Raw genomic sequence first — 16870 nt, 5'->3', positions numbered from 1 at the left:
TCGCTCTGGCGCGCTATTTGGATAGCCCTTTCAAGGGAGAGTTCAGGCTCTAGCTGTAACTTCTGTGATACATCGTTGTCAGAAATGCCAATTACAATTCTGTCTCCGATTTGCTCATCTTTAGTCCGCCCAAACTCACATAACTGTGCCAGTTCGTATAAACTCCTCACAAAAGCCTCAACCGACTCACCGGGCTTCTGCTCTCTCTTGTGAAAACATGCTCTCATGGATCACGTTCCTCATGGGCACAAAATGGTCGGAGAATTTGGCTATCACCATGTCGTAGTTCAACTCCCGTCTGTCTCTTTCCGCCACGCCGTCATCGTGTTGACTTGAACTTCCCCGCCATCTCTGTTCAACTTCGACGCCGGTCGAAGCGCCGGCGCGACATTGGCCATTCCGCCGGGCGAGTGAAGTCAAAAGATTCCGGAGGTCCGAGCTTCGCCACGCCTTATTTTGTGAGCGTGAAGTCGGCCACTTCTGACACCATGTCATGTGTCGATGATAATAAAAGGAGGAACCAAACCGTCTTGTTGGTAAAGAGCTGGTTTATTACCCACAGGAGTTGCTACCGCTGACCGAGCATAATCCAGGCACGTACGCCACACGTCCTGACGTATGCGCACGCTGGTGGCATCACCTCCCTGACTGGCTTCCAGTCAGTCACAGAATAGATTTTAAAAGCCTGCTGATGGTTTCCATCTGTGATGTGTTCAGAGAATATAAAGCCAGCAGAGCTCTTAGATCCAAGGACTCAGGTCAGCTGGTCCAGTCCAGAGTCCAGACTAAACATGGAGAAGCAGCATTTAGCTGTTATGCTGCAAACAAGTGGAACAAACTGCCAGTGGAGATGAAACTTTCACCAAATGGAGACATTTTTAAATCCAGGTTAAAGACATTTCTGTTCTCATGTGTCTATGCATGAAATATCTTTTAACTTATCTGGACTGTTGCTGGTTTTTAAATTCATTTAAATGATTTTATTTGCTTCTCTTTATATTCTTTTATGTATTTTTAATGCTTCTTCCACTCCCTGCTGCAATGCTTTTATTTTATGTGAAGCACTTTGAACTGTTTGTACATGAAATGTGCTGTATAAATAAATTTTGATTTGATTACTTATCACAACATACACAATATCACACCTTTAACACAAAATCCAGCCCCTCTTCAAACAAACTTGATGCAGAATCAAAGCAGTACAGTATATATACTTTATTTACAAATAACTGAGTTCTCATGGTTGTACAATGAAAGTTTCAGCTGAAGAAAATCATTACAGTTTCATAATATAAATAGTCAAAGAATCTTAAAAAGCTTGTCTGATGCTTTAGCGTAAAGTACAGAAAAACAGAGCATGTTACAGCCAGCGAGCAGGGATTAAACTGGATCTTCAAAGGAAACGCTCCGGAACTCAAGTGTGGCATTGGTTCCCCTCCCACCTTTCTCCAGGTGAGGAGGGGTTTAACTAGCGTAGGAATATTCGTGTGGATCACATGCTTATGTTTTCCTTTGGTGAGCGAAGCTTAAGGCGACGGCCCCAACAGAGCTGGAAGTTTCTCTTTAAGGAATGCAGCAACTCCCCGCCGACCTCTCCGACTCTTTGGTCCCTTCAAACCGTCAGCGGCCGGCTTTTAAAAGCGTCGACCAATTCTTTCTGCCGGGAATCTTTTTCAGAGCCAAAGTGATTTTAAAAAAGGAAACGAGACGCGTTTGGTGTCGTTTCCATGGAGGAAGCCAACGATCCGAGCGTCAGAGTTAAAGAGCGCCGCTGTCCACCAATCAGAGGACAGACACCGACCACTCTCAGAAAGCAGATTCTGTTCAGATCCTCTGAGAATATCTGAAGTTTTTACTGGATATGTACACGTGGCCTCAGAGCAGAACCCAACGAGAACCCACCGCAGCCGGCTAAAGTCCGTCCCGTCTCCTTACAGAAGGTTTATTTAGTGTAAATGTGACACAGACTGATTACAGAGAAGCAGAAGAAGAAGATCATCGGGTGCAAAAAGACGCATTTTTTAAATTCATTTTTCAATCGGTTTGGTTCTTCTTTAGCTTTAAGAGATAAAACTCCCCTTAAAAGCTTTAAAAAGTGGAATATTAGCAGCATTAGGAGCTACATCTGCTATCAGAACCGGCCCGGTTAGCTCACAGGAGAGGAAACCTTAAAGCACTTTGGGACGGTTTGACTGTTTTTTTGGTTTTTTTTACTTGTTCCAGATTCTAAATGTTCGATGGTGGCATTTCTACACTTAATGTTCGCCGTAGTGTCTGTTATGCAATGAGCCAGAAACCAGAGTTAAAATAAAGAATATTTCCATCGTAGCATTGAAAAGGAAGCCATTAATAACCTTTTACTTCCTTTACGATGAATTATATCTGGTTAAAAAGTGAAAAATAGAAGAAATTAGTCAAATATCTCCTGAACTTGTGATTGGCTGAAGGTCCACCGGAGACCGGCTGCTTCCCGTCTCCTCAGAGGGATCGATACCCGTCTCAGAACGATAGATTCTGGCTCAGTTAAAGCTGAGGAGGGTCAGGTCATTTGGTTTGCCCTCATTTAAAAAGGAAAAACTCATTCTGGATTCAGAATACAGCTTCTCCGAGTCAGAAACCCTGTTTGGTACCTCTGATCCAAACTATCAGAGAGGTTTTCTGTCCTTCTGCCTGGAATGAAACCGACTCTCCGGGATCTGATCACACAGTGTGCAGCAGTGATTAAGACCATTGACCACCATAAAGGCACAACAGAAGAAGAAGAAGAATGCTGTTCAGAGGGCGGCGAAGAAGGAGGAAGTGAAAGCAAACTCAGGACAGATGAAAGCAGAAGAATAAACACTGATGGAAGTCACCAATAAAAGGATGAAAGTCTTCAGGGAGCCATTTGTTTTCTGCATCCCGGGTAAAAACAGCCCACAGATATGGAAGGAATATGATACCAGATCAGGGATGGATGGCACAAAAGATGGCTGCCAAGTCCAACCTGACCACCAGATGTCAGTAAGTGTTACACGCTGTTCTTTTAAAGCAAAGCCGGGCGTTAATCTCCAATTAAAACAACATCTGACCTTAGTGTACGAGTCAGACTCCAGGATGTGGATTCATAGATTCATAGATGTGTCACCACACATTCTTTGGAAGGTTTTAATCTCACGGATGGACTAAACTCTCTCTTCTGTCACTTTAAACAAACAGCTGCTACTCTTTAGGCCGTTAACACGAGACCAAACGGACACATTCGGACTCGGATGGAGGTTTATGTCCAAAAGAAAACAAAGAAAAAGCTGGAAAATGCTACAGTGGTGAAGCAGCGCCTGCTAACTGGGCTGCAGGGACAGTCAGAATGTGTTGATGTGTTGTTCTGAACACCGTTTAGAGCTCAGGTGGGGCCACGTTCGATGGCTAAAGTGATCCGGTGTGAGAACAGCGGAGAGTCGTTTAAAATGCATCGCGTTCAAACGACTCGAGTCCACGTCAGCGACGGCAGAACGACACCTCGGATCCGCTCAGACTCCAATAAATCATCGACAGGAGCCTCGAGGAGCAGTTTGTTGGGGCAGAAATCGGCTTGAATACTTCTGGGCAGAAAATGAGTTTCCACATGACTTCAAACCAGGCTTTGTTACAATTTATGATTATTTAAGAAAGTTTCTAAAGACTGAACGACAAGTAACGTGATTTATTCTGGCGTAGGAGACGTAAACGTTGTTTTAAATGTCCACGTCGGAGAGTAAATGATCTGGATTTATAGCTCTGAATCTGTCCGTAGAAACGTCCAGATTCAGAGTTTTGATTGGTTTTTAGATTTGGGCGTCAAACTGGAGCAGCTTCTCCTGAATCCGGTGCTGGTTTATGGGCTGAGAAAGGTCTACGTGATGTGGACTGAAGCTACTCTCAGCTGGTCCAATCAGCTTCCAGATCTGAGCCACTAACCCAAACTAACCGATGCTTTCATTGGACCTGAATGTAAGCTAAATAAAATCCAGTTTAAGATCAGCAGGTTTGTATGACTGTGCATCTTCTTCATTCATTGGTTCATATTTGAAGAGCTGGACCGAGTCCCGAGTCCTGGTCGACCTGTTCTGAAGGCAGATTGGGGGCAGATTGGGGGCAGATTGGGGGCAGATTGGGTCTCGATTGGGTCTCGATTGGGTCTCGATTGGGTCTCGATTGGTTCAGATTGGGGGCAGATTGGATGCAGATTGGGGGCAGATTGGGTCCAGATTGGGTCCAGATTGGGTCCAGATTGGGTCCAGATTGGGTCCAGATTGGGTCCAGATTGGGTCCAGATTGGGTCCAGATTGGGGGCAGATTGGATGCAGATTGGATGCAGATTGGGTCTCGGTTGGTGCAGATTGGGTCCAGATTGGGTCCAGATTGGGGGCACCTTGGGGGCACCTTGGGGGCACCTTGGGGCAGGTTAGTTTGGACGTGCTTCAGTTAGGAGTCTTGCCGTTTGAAAGTTGATGATCGGACAGTTCTGTGTCGGCCCAGGAGGGGACAGTCCTACTTTTGGTTTACATTTTGAGCAGATTCTTTACAGCGTTTAGCCAAAAACTGGTTGAATACTGGATTGGACGACTCTTGTTGTGGGTGTTTGGACTGTGCCGGTGTCAGATGTGATCCAGCTTAGCTTGGTGAAGGTGGTCCGTCTCTGTCCACCTGTCGGCCCGTCCGATGGTCTGTGGTTCCTGTCTGCGGTTAACAGCTGCAGCCCTCTTTAGCCGGCTGGCTGTCGGCGTTGAGGCGGCCTCCCTGCGACGCCGACGGTTTGTGCTGGACTCCTGATTCTGCAGCGTTCAGGTCCAGGCTGCCATCTTGGATGTTCTGGTAGATTCTCTTTGCTGCTTCCAGAAAGGCCTCTTCCACATTTTCCCCTCTGAAGGAGGTCAGAGAAACAAAACGGTAAAGAAACGGGATGCAAAGACCCCAGAAAGCCCACATTAATGCTGCCTGGTGCTGAATCAGAACATTCCCCCCCCGCCCGATCAGCCTGCTGTGTGGTGAACACGTGGGTACTTACGTCTTGGCGCTGGCTTCTAGGAACAGCAAACCTGATCAACGGCAGGAAGTAAAGAAACAAACAGTCAGCGTGACACCGGATTTCTGACAGCTCGCATTTAATCAAATCTTTCTTCTCACCGTTCTCCTCAGCAAACTGTTTAGCCTCCTCGTACGTGACGTCTCTCTGAGCCTCCAGATCTGCCTTGTTTCCAATCAGAATGATCACCTGCACCACAGAAAGTTTTTGAAAACATTATACTTCTAGGAGTAGTTTTAAATCTCTATACTCTTTACTTTTCCTTGAGTAGATGTGTGCAGCAGAAACTGTCCTCTTACTCCGCTACATTAGGCTACAATGAGCTGGTTACTTTTCTTCTTACCTCTTTGGTATTCTACGCCTCATTATTTTTATCCCCCGCGTACGCCTCATTTTAATGTTTTATTCTGACAGAGAGAGAGACTTCCGCCAAAGGCTCTACCACCTGACTGTGTTCCACCAATCAGACGCAGCCGTGCAGTCTGGTCACGTGACCGTACTCGATCTCAGCGGCGGGACGGGTTAGCTTTAGCATTAGCAGTCGTAGCAAACAAACAAAGAAACAGATGAAAAATGTCAGAACCAACGGTGGGAAATGAAGACGCAGACGAGGCCTCATACTGAAAGCATGTTTACCTTACAAAGAGTGAGAAACAGCAGCTACATTATGTGTCTTCTGTGTCAACCAAAACAAACGCACATTTCAGCAGAAACTCAACATCTAACTTGAGGAAACATGTAGCGCTAAGTTTCCTAAACTCGTTTTTCCCCCCATGGATAGGTGAATGTTTGTTTTTTAGGTTACATATGGGTTACATATGTTTTAAACATTTCCTAAGTCTCTTTTATTTTTTATCAAAGTAATTTAATTTACCTGGATTATTTTAAATTTAAGCTATTTTGTAATTAATTCATTCATTTGAATTTATTTTATCAATTGGATGAACTCTAATTGGCGTAAAGATGATTATTTAGTATTTTTGTCTGTCTGATTGAATGCTTGTGTTAAATAATAAATCAGACGTTACTCAACAGTTACTCAGTACTTGAGTAGTTTTTTCACCAACAGCACTTTTTTACTCTTACTCAAGTAATTATTTGGATGACTACTTTTTACTTGAGTCATATTATTCTGAAGTAACAGTACTTTTAGTTGAGGACAATTTCTGGGTACTTTACCCACCTCTGGTCACATGGCTCTGAAAGGATCAGATTATTGGCTAAATTACAATCAGAATGAGCTGAGCGAGGGTAATTCTCCTTGGATATATGGCGGTGAATGAATGGGATCAGAGGCACAAAGCGTGTCATACCCCGGTATGATAGGTGGCGCTGTACCCATTCCAGCTGTTGCTAATAGAGCCACTTCCTGTTGACCTCTTCACCACCAACAACAACAACAACAAACTCAGGCATTGGAGAAAGATGGAGAACGCAGAGCAAGATGACGCTACGTCCCTCTGCATTTTTCCGGAACTGTACTAAACTGGTTCAAAACATACTTAGAGAACAGGAAGTACTTTGTGTCAACAGGTAACTTTACATCTGAGCAGACAACAATCACATGTGGAGTTCCCCAAGGTTCCATCCTGGGACCTCTTCTGTTTAACATCTACATGCTCCCACTGGCACAGATTATAAAAAAACAAAAAAAAACAAACTACCATAGCTATGCAGATGACACACAGATATACATTACAATGTCACCAGGAGACTGAGGCCCTGTACAGGCTCTTGGTAAATGCATTGAGGAGATTAATGACTGGATGTGCCACAACTTTCTCCAGCTAAACAAAAACAAAACTGAGGTAGTTGTCTTTAGAGCCAAAAGGAAACGATTACAGGTCACCAAAGAGCTTCAATCTATACACCTAGAAACTACCAACCAGGCCAGAAATCTGGGTGTAGTGATGGACTCAGACCTAAACTTGGAAAAACACATTAGGGCAATAAACAAAGTCAGCCTACTATCACCTTAAAGGAGAACTCCGGTATTTTCAACATTAAGCCTCTTTTCTGAGTCGTCTGCAATGTTTTAGAACCCCCCTCACCGCTTTTTTGATGTTTACTGCTGTCTCCGGTATTTGCCTAATTTTGACTCTTCTCAACCTGCTTCAGAATGGCAAGTCATGTGCATGTCCAAAAAGGTCCGTAAAAGCACAATAAACGTCCATTTTCAAAATAATCAACTCACCGGAGTGGTTACTGGTGTGCACTGGTAATCCATATCAAATTTCGTGGTGAAAAGTTGCTTCTGTCGTGTTTTATTTGACATTTTGTACTGGATGTTCGTTGATATTACTCCGCCACCGCTAAGAAAATAGTGCGAGCATGAACGAGCTGCCATTTTCGATTCTGCTTAACGATTCAGTTCTTCATCGGTTCCCTTATCGATTCTCATTTGGAGAAATGTTAGTTAGTTACCTGCAGTGTTAACCGAGGACATGCTAATGTTGCTAACATTGCTGGGTTCAGATTCACCAACGTTAGTTCGGAGCGGATCAAAAACGCGACATTCATCCATAGTTATTGCATGTTGGTAGTATTTCCTCCCTTTGGTGAAATATTCACTTTGCAAGTTGCCCTGTTGTCGTCTTTTTTAGGGATGTGTAACCAAACTATCGAGCGTTTGTACCGCTTGGGCGCCATGTTTACTGTTGGCTGCTGGCTGCGCTGGACTCGCCACGCAACGCTGCGTGGTGACGTCATTCGCGCCCACTGGAATCGATAAGGGAATCGTTTGCAAAATCGCCAAACGATTCCAAGGAACTGAAACACAGAAAACCGGTTCTCAACAAGAACCGGTTTTCGATTCCCATCCCTATCCATGCATCCATCTTCAGTAGGCTTGATTACTGTAACAACATCTTTACAGGTCTACCTAAAAAGTCAGTTAGACGACTGCAGCTCATTCAGAACTCTGCTGCTCGAGTCCTCACTGAGACCAAAGAACTGGACCCCATCAGTCCAGCTCTGAGGTCTTTACACCGGCTGCCTGTCCATCGGAGGATAGACTTTAAAGTTCTGATGCTGCTCTATAAAGCTCTGAATGGTCCAAAGGACCAGAATACATCAGTGACCTCCTGACCCAGTAGGGGTCTTAATCCAATCCGATCCAATTTCTTATCAGATTAAGGTGTCTACATGCACTTAATAACTCAGTCTGATTGTAATTTAGCCAATAATCCGATCCTTTCAGTGCCATGTGACCCCACTGAGTCAGTTTGGGTAAGATCCTGTTAATCTGTAACAGATGTGTGAGCACTCACCGTGTTGGGGTTGGTCAGGTTCCTGGCGTCTGTTAACCAGCTGCTCAGGTGGTTGTAGGTGCTTCTCCTGAACACAAAGGGTGAAAGGTGAGGCTACAGAGATCTCCTCTCAGGAAAAGGTTTTCCTGATGGTTGTCAGGGTTAAATGAGAGAAGACTGTGGATGTCTGAGGAGAGTTTGGTCCCGATTAGTAGGTATAAACAGGTTTCATTACATCACAGGATGCCTCCGGGAGGCAAAACCGCATAAAACCTGTTTGTTTTTTTCAATGTCAGAGCCTGAACTTCAGAGCAGGGAAATGGAAACATCTGAAAAATAACTCCTCGTGGTGTTTTTATTGAGTTATTTTCTCCTTTAGCAGCAGCTAACGCTAACAGCTTAGCTAATGAAGATGACGCACACCAACTTCTAATGCTGCGTGTACACCAAGAGCGACCTACGCTACCTGAGCGCCGGAAATCATTATTTCTCTATGGAGGGTGAGCTAACTGGGCTACCAGAGCGGATTCAAGCGATTAAACTCAAGCTAACATTATGGTAATGAGCTATGACGCGTTTCGGCGAAAACCAATGACAATCCACAGATTGTAGGGGCCGACAATCCGCGGGGTTCGCGGAAACAGACGTGTAAACTTTAGTTCCTATCCAAACAATAGTAGTTTAATCCTGAGACTGTTGCAATTGCCGTATCGAGTGCTTCAATACAATAGTGTAGTAACCCCACGCATACCTTTCTCACTGCAATTAAGTTTTATTTCGGATTTTATTTCGAATTTAGTTTATTTTCACAGCTGCCTCTGCTATTCCTGCTCTTCTCAGATGTACCTAATGTAGTTTTACATAATTTGTAACGTGATGTATATCTTGTATAACAAATTGTAAATAACAACACGTTTATTCGTGTCCCTGCCCTCACTTTCCTCATGTTTTTTTCCGCGGGGGTGCTGCACAGCCGCGGGGCCTTTAAAAATTGAACATTCTAAATGTGACGTCACAAGCACCAAAGCTAGCAGAGCAAATTCTCAAGCGAAGCTTCTCCAGCTACCAGGTAGCGTAGGTCGCTCTTGGTGTACACGCAGCATCAGGAGTTATTGCTGTTATTTTCTCCTTTAGCAGCAGCTAACGCTAACAGCTTAGCTAACGAAGGTGACGTACACCAGCTTCTAAGGAGTTATTGCTGTTCCTTTAGCAGCAGCTAACGCTAACAGCTTAGCTAATGAAAGTGACGTACACCAACTTTAAGGAGTTATTGCTGTTATTTTCTCCTTTAGCAGCAGCTAACGCTAACAGCTTAGCTAATGAAGGTGACGTACACCAGCTTCTAAGGAGTTATTGCTGTTCCTTTAGCAGCAGCTAACGCTAACAGCTTAGCTAATGAAAGTGACGTACACCAACTTTAAGGACTTATTGCTGTTATTTTCTCCTTTAGCAGCAGCTAACGCTAACAGCTTAGCTAATGAAGGTGACGTACACCAGCTTCTAAGGAGTTATTGCTGTTCCTTTAGCAGCAGCTAACACTAACAGCTTAGCTAATGAAGGTGACGTACACCAACTTCTAAGGAGTTATTGCTGTTCCTTTAGCAGCAGCTAACGCTAACAGCTTAGCTAATGAAGGTGACGTACACCAACTTCTAAGGAGTTATTGCTGTTACTTTCTGAAAGATGAACATTATTTTTCCCACATTACTTTGTTAGCTGAAGCTTTCTAGCTGAACGGTTCCGCTCTGTAACTCATCAACCTGCAGCTGTGTGGATAAGGTGCGTTTCCAACACAACACCGGTCCTCTCCTCACTCTCGGTGTGCTAACGTTACATTATCGGCATGTTTCTGATAAAGATGGAGGTCTCCCAGTACAACTGTTTAATGATGTTAGCTACACTGCTAAACTAAAATACATGTTCAAACATGATACTTTTAAGATAAAAATGGTTTAAAAGTCTCATTTTACAGTGCGCTGTTGGTACTTTTACTTCAGAACAGAGCCTCCACCCCTCCTGGTGCAGTACCTGGTGATGTCATAGACCATTAGGGCCCCGGCGGCCCCCCTGTAGTAGGACCTGGTGACGGCCCTGAACCGCTCCTGACCGGCCGTGTCCCAGATCTGCAGCTTCACCTTCTGGCCGTGGACCTCCATGATCCTCGTCCCGAACTCCACCCCGATGGTGTGAGGACAGTCCGCCATGACTGCGAAACACACACGAGGACGAATGTGAGCGCCAACAGAAAGATGGAGGACGGGCAGGAACGCTGATAAACTCATCTGTTATAGCTCAATTAAACAACAGACTCCAGGCTGAACAAACAAAGCAACAGTAGTCGTTTTACTTTCTAAACTAATAGCTTGGTTTCAGTCACGTGGTCGTAAGAGGGGCGCGGTTTTCAGATGGTTGTCAGGAAGTAAATATGGCGACTACGTCTATGGAGGAAACCGTTCCAGAGAGTCCGTATTGTAGAGATTCAGAGCCAGTTTCTAGAATACGAAACAAACAATTAGTGAGTAAATATGTTGGGCGGGACCCGTACCTCATGAAGATGAGTGAATTCTGCAGAATATAAGGATTTGCCGACCATCGAAACTGTGGACATAACCAACTATCTGGTCCTTCAAACATCATACTAAACAAAACAACAAATGAAGGCCTACAAAAGTATGGAGGCGTACAATTTTTTTGTAAGCGGATGGGTCCACAACCTTGGTACTAAACGGCTCCACGACGGATGTTGTTTGGTCTTCGCCAGGGTGAGTTATATTGTTGTTATATTATTTTATGTGTTAAGATGCAAGCAGTAACCCGGCTATACATGTAATGTAACCATAGCAACGCATCTTAACGACGACGTTAGCCTGACAGTCGTTTATGTTTCAAGGTAAACCACTCTCAGAGAGCAAACGAAACCTGTTAACCTTCTGTTAGCTCTTTACATTTCTCGCCTTTGTGTACGACAACCTTTGGTATTCTAAAAAAAAAACAGATTTTTTTTTACACAGCAGTTCTATGGGCAGACTTCACTTCCTGACATCCATCTGAATTTCACGTGTTTGCGATGCAGCACTGTTACGTCACGAGAAACCAAGCTATTCCCTCAGAATAAAATCTGCTTCATTCATTTTCTCAGAGTGGCGAGACGAGGAGGAAGAAGGAGGACTCACACTTCTTCTCTGTGAACTGGTGCAGCAGACAGGACTTCCCGACGCCCATATCACCTGCAGACACAAACGCAGCACAGGTGACACCTTTCTACTCTGTGAACTGCCAAAGGATTATTAACCAGAAAAGCTCCTGAAAAAACACGAAGCTCCTCAGTTCACAGGGAAAATAAACGGTTAAAGCAGCATTAGATGTAAAGATGGCAGCAGGGAGCTGATTGGTCAGACACCTGAGGGCGCAGACAACGCTCCAGATGTCAAAGTCAACTTTATTAGGCAAGGCAAGGCAAGGCAAGGCAATTTTATTTATAGAGCACAATTCATACACAGGGCAATTCAAAGTGCTTTACAGCTACATAAAATCACAAGAAGGCAATAAAATTATTAAAAAGGAATAAAAAAAACTAAAAGAAAGAAATTAAAAAAGAAAGAAATTTAAGACCCATTAAAATAATCATTAATTAATTAAAAAGTGAAGAGTGCAGATAAAATACTTTCAGGTGTCATATGCACAGCTAAATAGAACTGTTTTCAGCCTGGATTTAAACATTGTCAGAGTTGAGGCCTGTCTCACATCTTCTGGAAGACTGTTCCAGATTTTAGGGGCATAAAACTGAAACGCAGCCTCACCTTGTTTAGTCCTGACTCTGGGCACCAGCAGGAGACCCCTCCCTGAGGTTCTCAGAGCCCGAGTTGGTTCATATGGCTCTAACATGTCAGAGATGTACTTTGGCGCTTGACCAAAGTAGCACATTTCATGAACAAAACCGTTCAAAGTGCTTCACATAAAATAAAAGCATTACAGCAGGGAGTGGAAGAAGCATTAAAAACACATAAAAGAATATAAAGAGAAACAAATTAAACGATTTAAATGAATTTAAAAACCAGCAACAGTCCAGATAAGTTGAAAGATATCGTGCAGATTTCCTGCATAGACACATGAGAACAGAAATGTCTTTAACCTGGATTTAAAAATGTCTCCATTTGGTGAAAGTTTAATCTCCACTGGCAGTTTGTTCCACTTGTTTGCAGCATAACAGCTAAATGCTGCTTCTCCATGTTTAGTCTGGACTCTGGACTGGACCAGCTGACCTGAGTCCTTGGATCTAAGAGCTCTGCTGGCTTTATATTCTCTGAACAGATCACAGATTGTAAACCATCAGCAGGCTTTTAAAATCTATTCTGTGACTGACTGGAAGCCAGAGTAAAGATTGTAAAGCTGCTGTGATGTGTTCAGATCTCTTAGTCCGGGTTAAAACTCCAGCAGCAGCGTTCTGGATGAGCTGCAGATGTTTAATGCTCTTTGTGGGAAGTCCAGTTAAAAGAGCGTTACAGTGATGTGCACGCACACCTGCATCCTTCCTTGTTCTGTCAAGTTGTTTCAAAGTTGGCGAATATGTTGGAACGCTTCCAGAAGAATCTCTTTATCTTTTATTCCACGTTTAACACAAAGCAGCTGATTCAGCTGAATATTTAGCACAGCTAAACTAATTAAAATGGGCTTTAATTTAATATTTAATAGAGTGGAGTCTGCAGGTCTCTCCATAGATGTTCAATCAGGTAAAAATCTGGGCTCATGAGGGGCCATTCAAGAACAATCCAGGATGCTCCATGTAGTGCTGGGCGGTATGACCAAAAATACATATCACAGTATTTTTTTTCATGCATAATTAGGTGTTCACAGCATTTTCTACAGATTGAGAACAGAATTACTGCAGTAGATTAACATTTGGCTCGACTTTTCTTTTGCTTCCCCCGTGTTACCTGCTGATGTGGCGGGTGCTGACCTTAACTTCATGCATTCTTGATATTCTAAGACATGCTTACGGCTAAGGTGATGGAGCAAATTGCTCGTGTTGCCACCTCCAGCGACAACTGTAGCCCGACAACACTTACATTAAATGGTTGTTTGGTCGACGTCGGATTTTTTTAAACCAAAAAACTTCCAGTTGGGTCTCTCTGCCGGGTGCAGGTAAGCGGCCCCTCCATGTTTCACATTAGCCGTCATGTTCTTTGTTCTGTGTGAGCAGACAAAAAGCTCCAGTTCTGTCTTGGTAGTCCAAAGGAGATTTCCTCTGGTCCCCGTCCTGGGACCCTCGTACTTTATAATAATACTGGCAGCTGTGGTCCCAGGAACATGGAGCTGCTAGGAGCTGGTCTGACAGCCTTCAGCTTTCAGATGGACACCTACAATCTTCCTTCTCTGGTTCAGGGTGGTGAACACAATGATCCCAAACTGCACAGAAGCCCGTGTTTTCTCTTTAGAGAGCATGAAGGCACCTCTTTGTAAAATAAACAACAGATCCTGCAGGTATACATTAGATAAGCATCGTTTCTCATTAAGGTCTCATTTATTGTGTCCCTGACTGATGAAAACAGTGATCAGCCATGAGTGGATCTACAGATCTGAGCTGAGATCAGCGGCCCTCCCTCATCCCGCTTCCTCCTTTTTCTCGCTTTGGGCCAGCAGACGGTTCTGGCTTCTCCACCTCATGTGGAACTCCATCACAGCGTTCCAGTGTGAAATGAGCCCCACATGGTCGTGTTTTTGCTACAGAAGCACCACTAAAGTGTCTCACAGGCGACTTAAATCTATTGGTTCAGGGAAACCGTGGCCTGTCAAACCTGCACAAACAGAATATTCACAAAGACGGCGGCGAGCTCTGCTCCCATTGGCTGAATGTTTCCTTCTGCCTTAGCGTGTCAGAAGATGCATGAAACTGATTAACAGCTCTTCCAACATGTGAAATCCATGTTTTTAACCTTCCACTTCTGGTGAAACGGACCTAAAACACCAAACCATGCCACATCCGCTGAAACTATAGGAGGCAAACAGTGGATTTGGACTTCTTTTGAGGCATTTAAAGGGATAGAGTGTGTTCAGACTGTGGTTCTGTGGCCTGATCCAGAGCTTCTCTGCTCATTCTGGCATCTGATAAAGGACACACTCTGAGAGTCTGGATAGATGGACACCTCTGGACCACCTGCCTCTGGACCACCTGCCTCTGGAGCTGGACCTGCCACTGGAGCTGGACCTGCCACTGGAGCTGGACCTGCCACTGGAGCTGGACCTGCCACTGGAGCTGGACCTGCCACTGGAGCTGCACCTGCCACTGGAGCTGGACCACCTGCCACTGGAGCTGGACCACCTGCCACTGGAGCTGGACCTGCCACTGGAGCTGGACCTGCCACTGGAGCTGGACCACCTGCCACTGGAGCTGGACCTGCCACTGGAGCTGGACCTGCCACTGGAGCTGGACCTGCCACTGGAGCTGGACCACCTGCCACTGGAGCTGGACCTGCCACTGGAGCTGGACCTGCCACTGGAGCTGGACCTGCCACTGGACCTGCCTCTGGACCTGGACCTGCCACTGGACCTGGACCTGCCACTGGACCTGGACCTGCCACTGGACCTGGACCTGCCACTGGACCTGGACCTGCCACTGGAGCTGGACCTGCCACTGGAGCTGGACCTGCCACTGGAGCTGGACCACCTGCCACTGGAGCTGGACCACCTGCCACTGGAGCTGGACCACCTGCCACTGGAGCTGGACCTGCCACTGGACCTGCCACTGGAGCTGGACCTGCCACTGGAGCTGACACAGTCATGGCATCATATGATGCCTGAATCCCAGGATAATCAGCCTCTCAGCGGTGAGCGGCCCGTGCACACGTGCACACAGCAGATGAGCAGAAAGCAGGTGATCGTCCATCTGGCCAGCGGTCCTTATAGGCCAGAACTTCACCCGGATGGACCTGCAACTTTCTGGGGAACCACCTGAACCTTTTCAGGCAGCTGTGTTCTCTCAGCTCAGGGTGTGTCGCTGTTCTACAACTGGTTTTGTGATTTGTTTATATGTGTTAGGAATGTCCTGTTTGGTTATTTCCTTGTACGAGGAGCGGTTTATTATGCTGAGCTTTAAAGGAGCCTTTTACTCGAGTTAAAGGACTCCGGAACACCAGGAAGTTCGGTTACCTCTAACCCAGAGTGGTGTGTGTGTGGTCAATAAACTCACCGATGATGATGTATTTGAAGATGTAGGAGTAGTTGTAAGGTGCGGCTGTCATCGTGAATCTGTGGAGGAGACAAACGGGGAAACAGTGTGAGTCCACACCCTGTGTGACGGTCCGAACCGGGTCTGTCCCGCGGCACCTTTAACCCGAACCGTCCGACACCAAAGCAGGCAGCTGACTGGGCTAACGCGGAGCTGGGGCTGAGCTCAGAGCTAAGCTTTGGCACAGAGCACCATGACAGTCATGCGGAGGGAAAGTAGTCCTGTTTAGCAGAAGTAGTGAACCGGATCAGCTGACTTCCTTTACTGAGGAAACCTGAAATACTCCTGTTAGCTTAGCGCTGGAGCTAACAGGCTGACAGCTGCTGTCTACGCCTTGCTAACCGCTAACAGCAGGAAGCCCCTCTTCTGTAACCTCCCAACAAAAAACTGCTAAATTAAATATTAGATAGAGATGCTGGGCGATACATTCTGTTGTTTTACCTTCAGTCTGACGGTCTGTCCAACCTGCAAACTTGTTTTTACAGCCGGTTAAGCGATAGTTGTTGCCGTTAGCTGGTTAGCCTGCTGAGCCGTTGGGAAACCGTGCCCCTCTTCCGCGATTCTTCCTCTTCTCCGAGAACAGTAACATCGCGAGACTTACGGGTTTCTACTGCCACTGAGCGGAGAAGAGGCGAAGAAATGTGAAGACCACGCAAGAGTTTTTTTTTTAAAAGTATAGATTAATTTTAATACAATATCTTGAATTGGTTTTGTTTTCTTTTTAACAAACAGAACCCACCCACCCACAACACCCATATACTGCTGTGAAGGGGAAAAAAAACAAAACATAGATAGCAAAGTTAAATAAATGAACAATGCAATAAACAGAGGTGTCAAGTAACGAAGTACAAATACTTTGTTACTGTACTTAAGTACACTTTTTAGGTATCTATACTTTACTCCATTACTTATTTTTCTGCCTACTTCTGACTTCTACTCATTACATTTTCACACAAGTATCTGTACTTTCTATTCCTTACATTTTCAAAACAAACAGCCTCGTTACTCTTGGCTTCAGTTTTTTTTTTTTTTTAACTCTTGGCTTCAGTTTAATGTTTATGTATTTCACGTCATGTGCGTCATCCACACCTAGTGAGAACAAGTGTAATTGGATGAATCATATAACGCAAACACTCATTGGTAAGGCTATTCGTCAAATTAATTTCTCATTCGTCAGAAGCGAGCAGGTGTTCTACAACTAACTGCAAACGCGAAGCTGCCACGCAAAATGTCAGATTCAGAAAAAGATTCAGAAAAAGATTCAGAAAAAGATGGCGAAATGTCTGAAAGGTCGGACACAGGCGAGAGCGTATCGGGAGATGGAGACGGAGACCAAAGAGACCTTCCTCATCC

At 45.0% G+C, this 16870-nt stretch overlaps 1 protein-coding gene across 1 annotated transcript; it reads right to left on the bottom strand.

The window, feature by feature from the left end:
* Nucleotides 1–1200: 1200 nt before the first annotated feature.
* On the bottom strand, nucleotides 1201–16087 carry LOC142381811 (ras-related protein Rab-14-like). The gene is made up of 8 exons (XM_075467051.1): nucleotides 15959–16087; nucleotides 15479–15537; nucleotides 11466–11519; nucleotides 10321–10498; nucleotides 8314–8380; nucleotides 5146–5233; nucleotides 5027–5057; nucleotides 1201–4882 (listed from the first exon to the last, which is right to left on the bottom strand). Exons 2-8 carry the CDS (start codon nucleotides 15528–15530, stop codon nucleotides 4705–4707), a joined length of 648 nt encoding a protein of 215 aa, XP_075323166.1. The 5' UTR covers nucleotides 15531–15537; nucleotides 15959–16087; the 3' UTR covers nucleotides 1201–4704.
* Nucleotides 16088–16870: the final 783 nt, after the last annotated feature.

This window comes from Odontesthes bonariensis, chromosome 6 (genome assembly GCF_027942865.1).
Source record: "Odontesthes bonariensis isolate fOdoBon6 chromosome 6, fOdoBon6.hap1, whole genome shotgun sequence".
In the NCBI taxonomy this organism is placed as follows: Eukaryota; Metazoa; Chordata; class Actinopteri; order Atheriniformes; family Atherinopsidae; genus Odontesthes; species Odontesthes bonariensis.
This window is presented reverse-complemented; position numbering and strand designations above follow the sequence as displayed.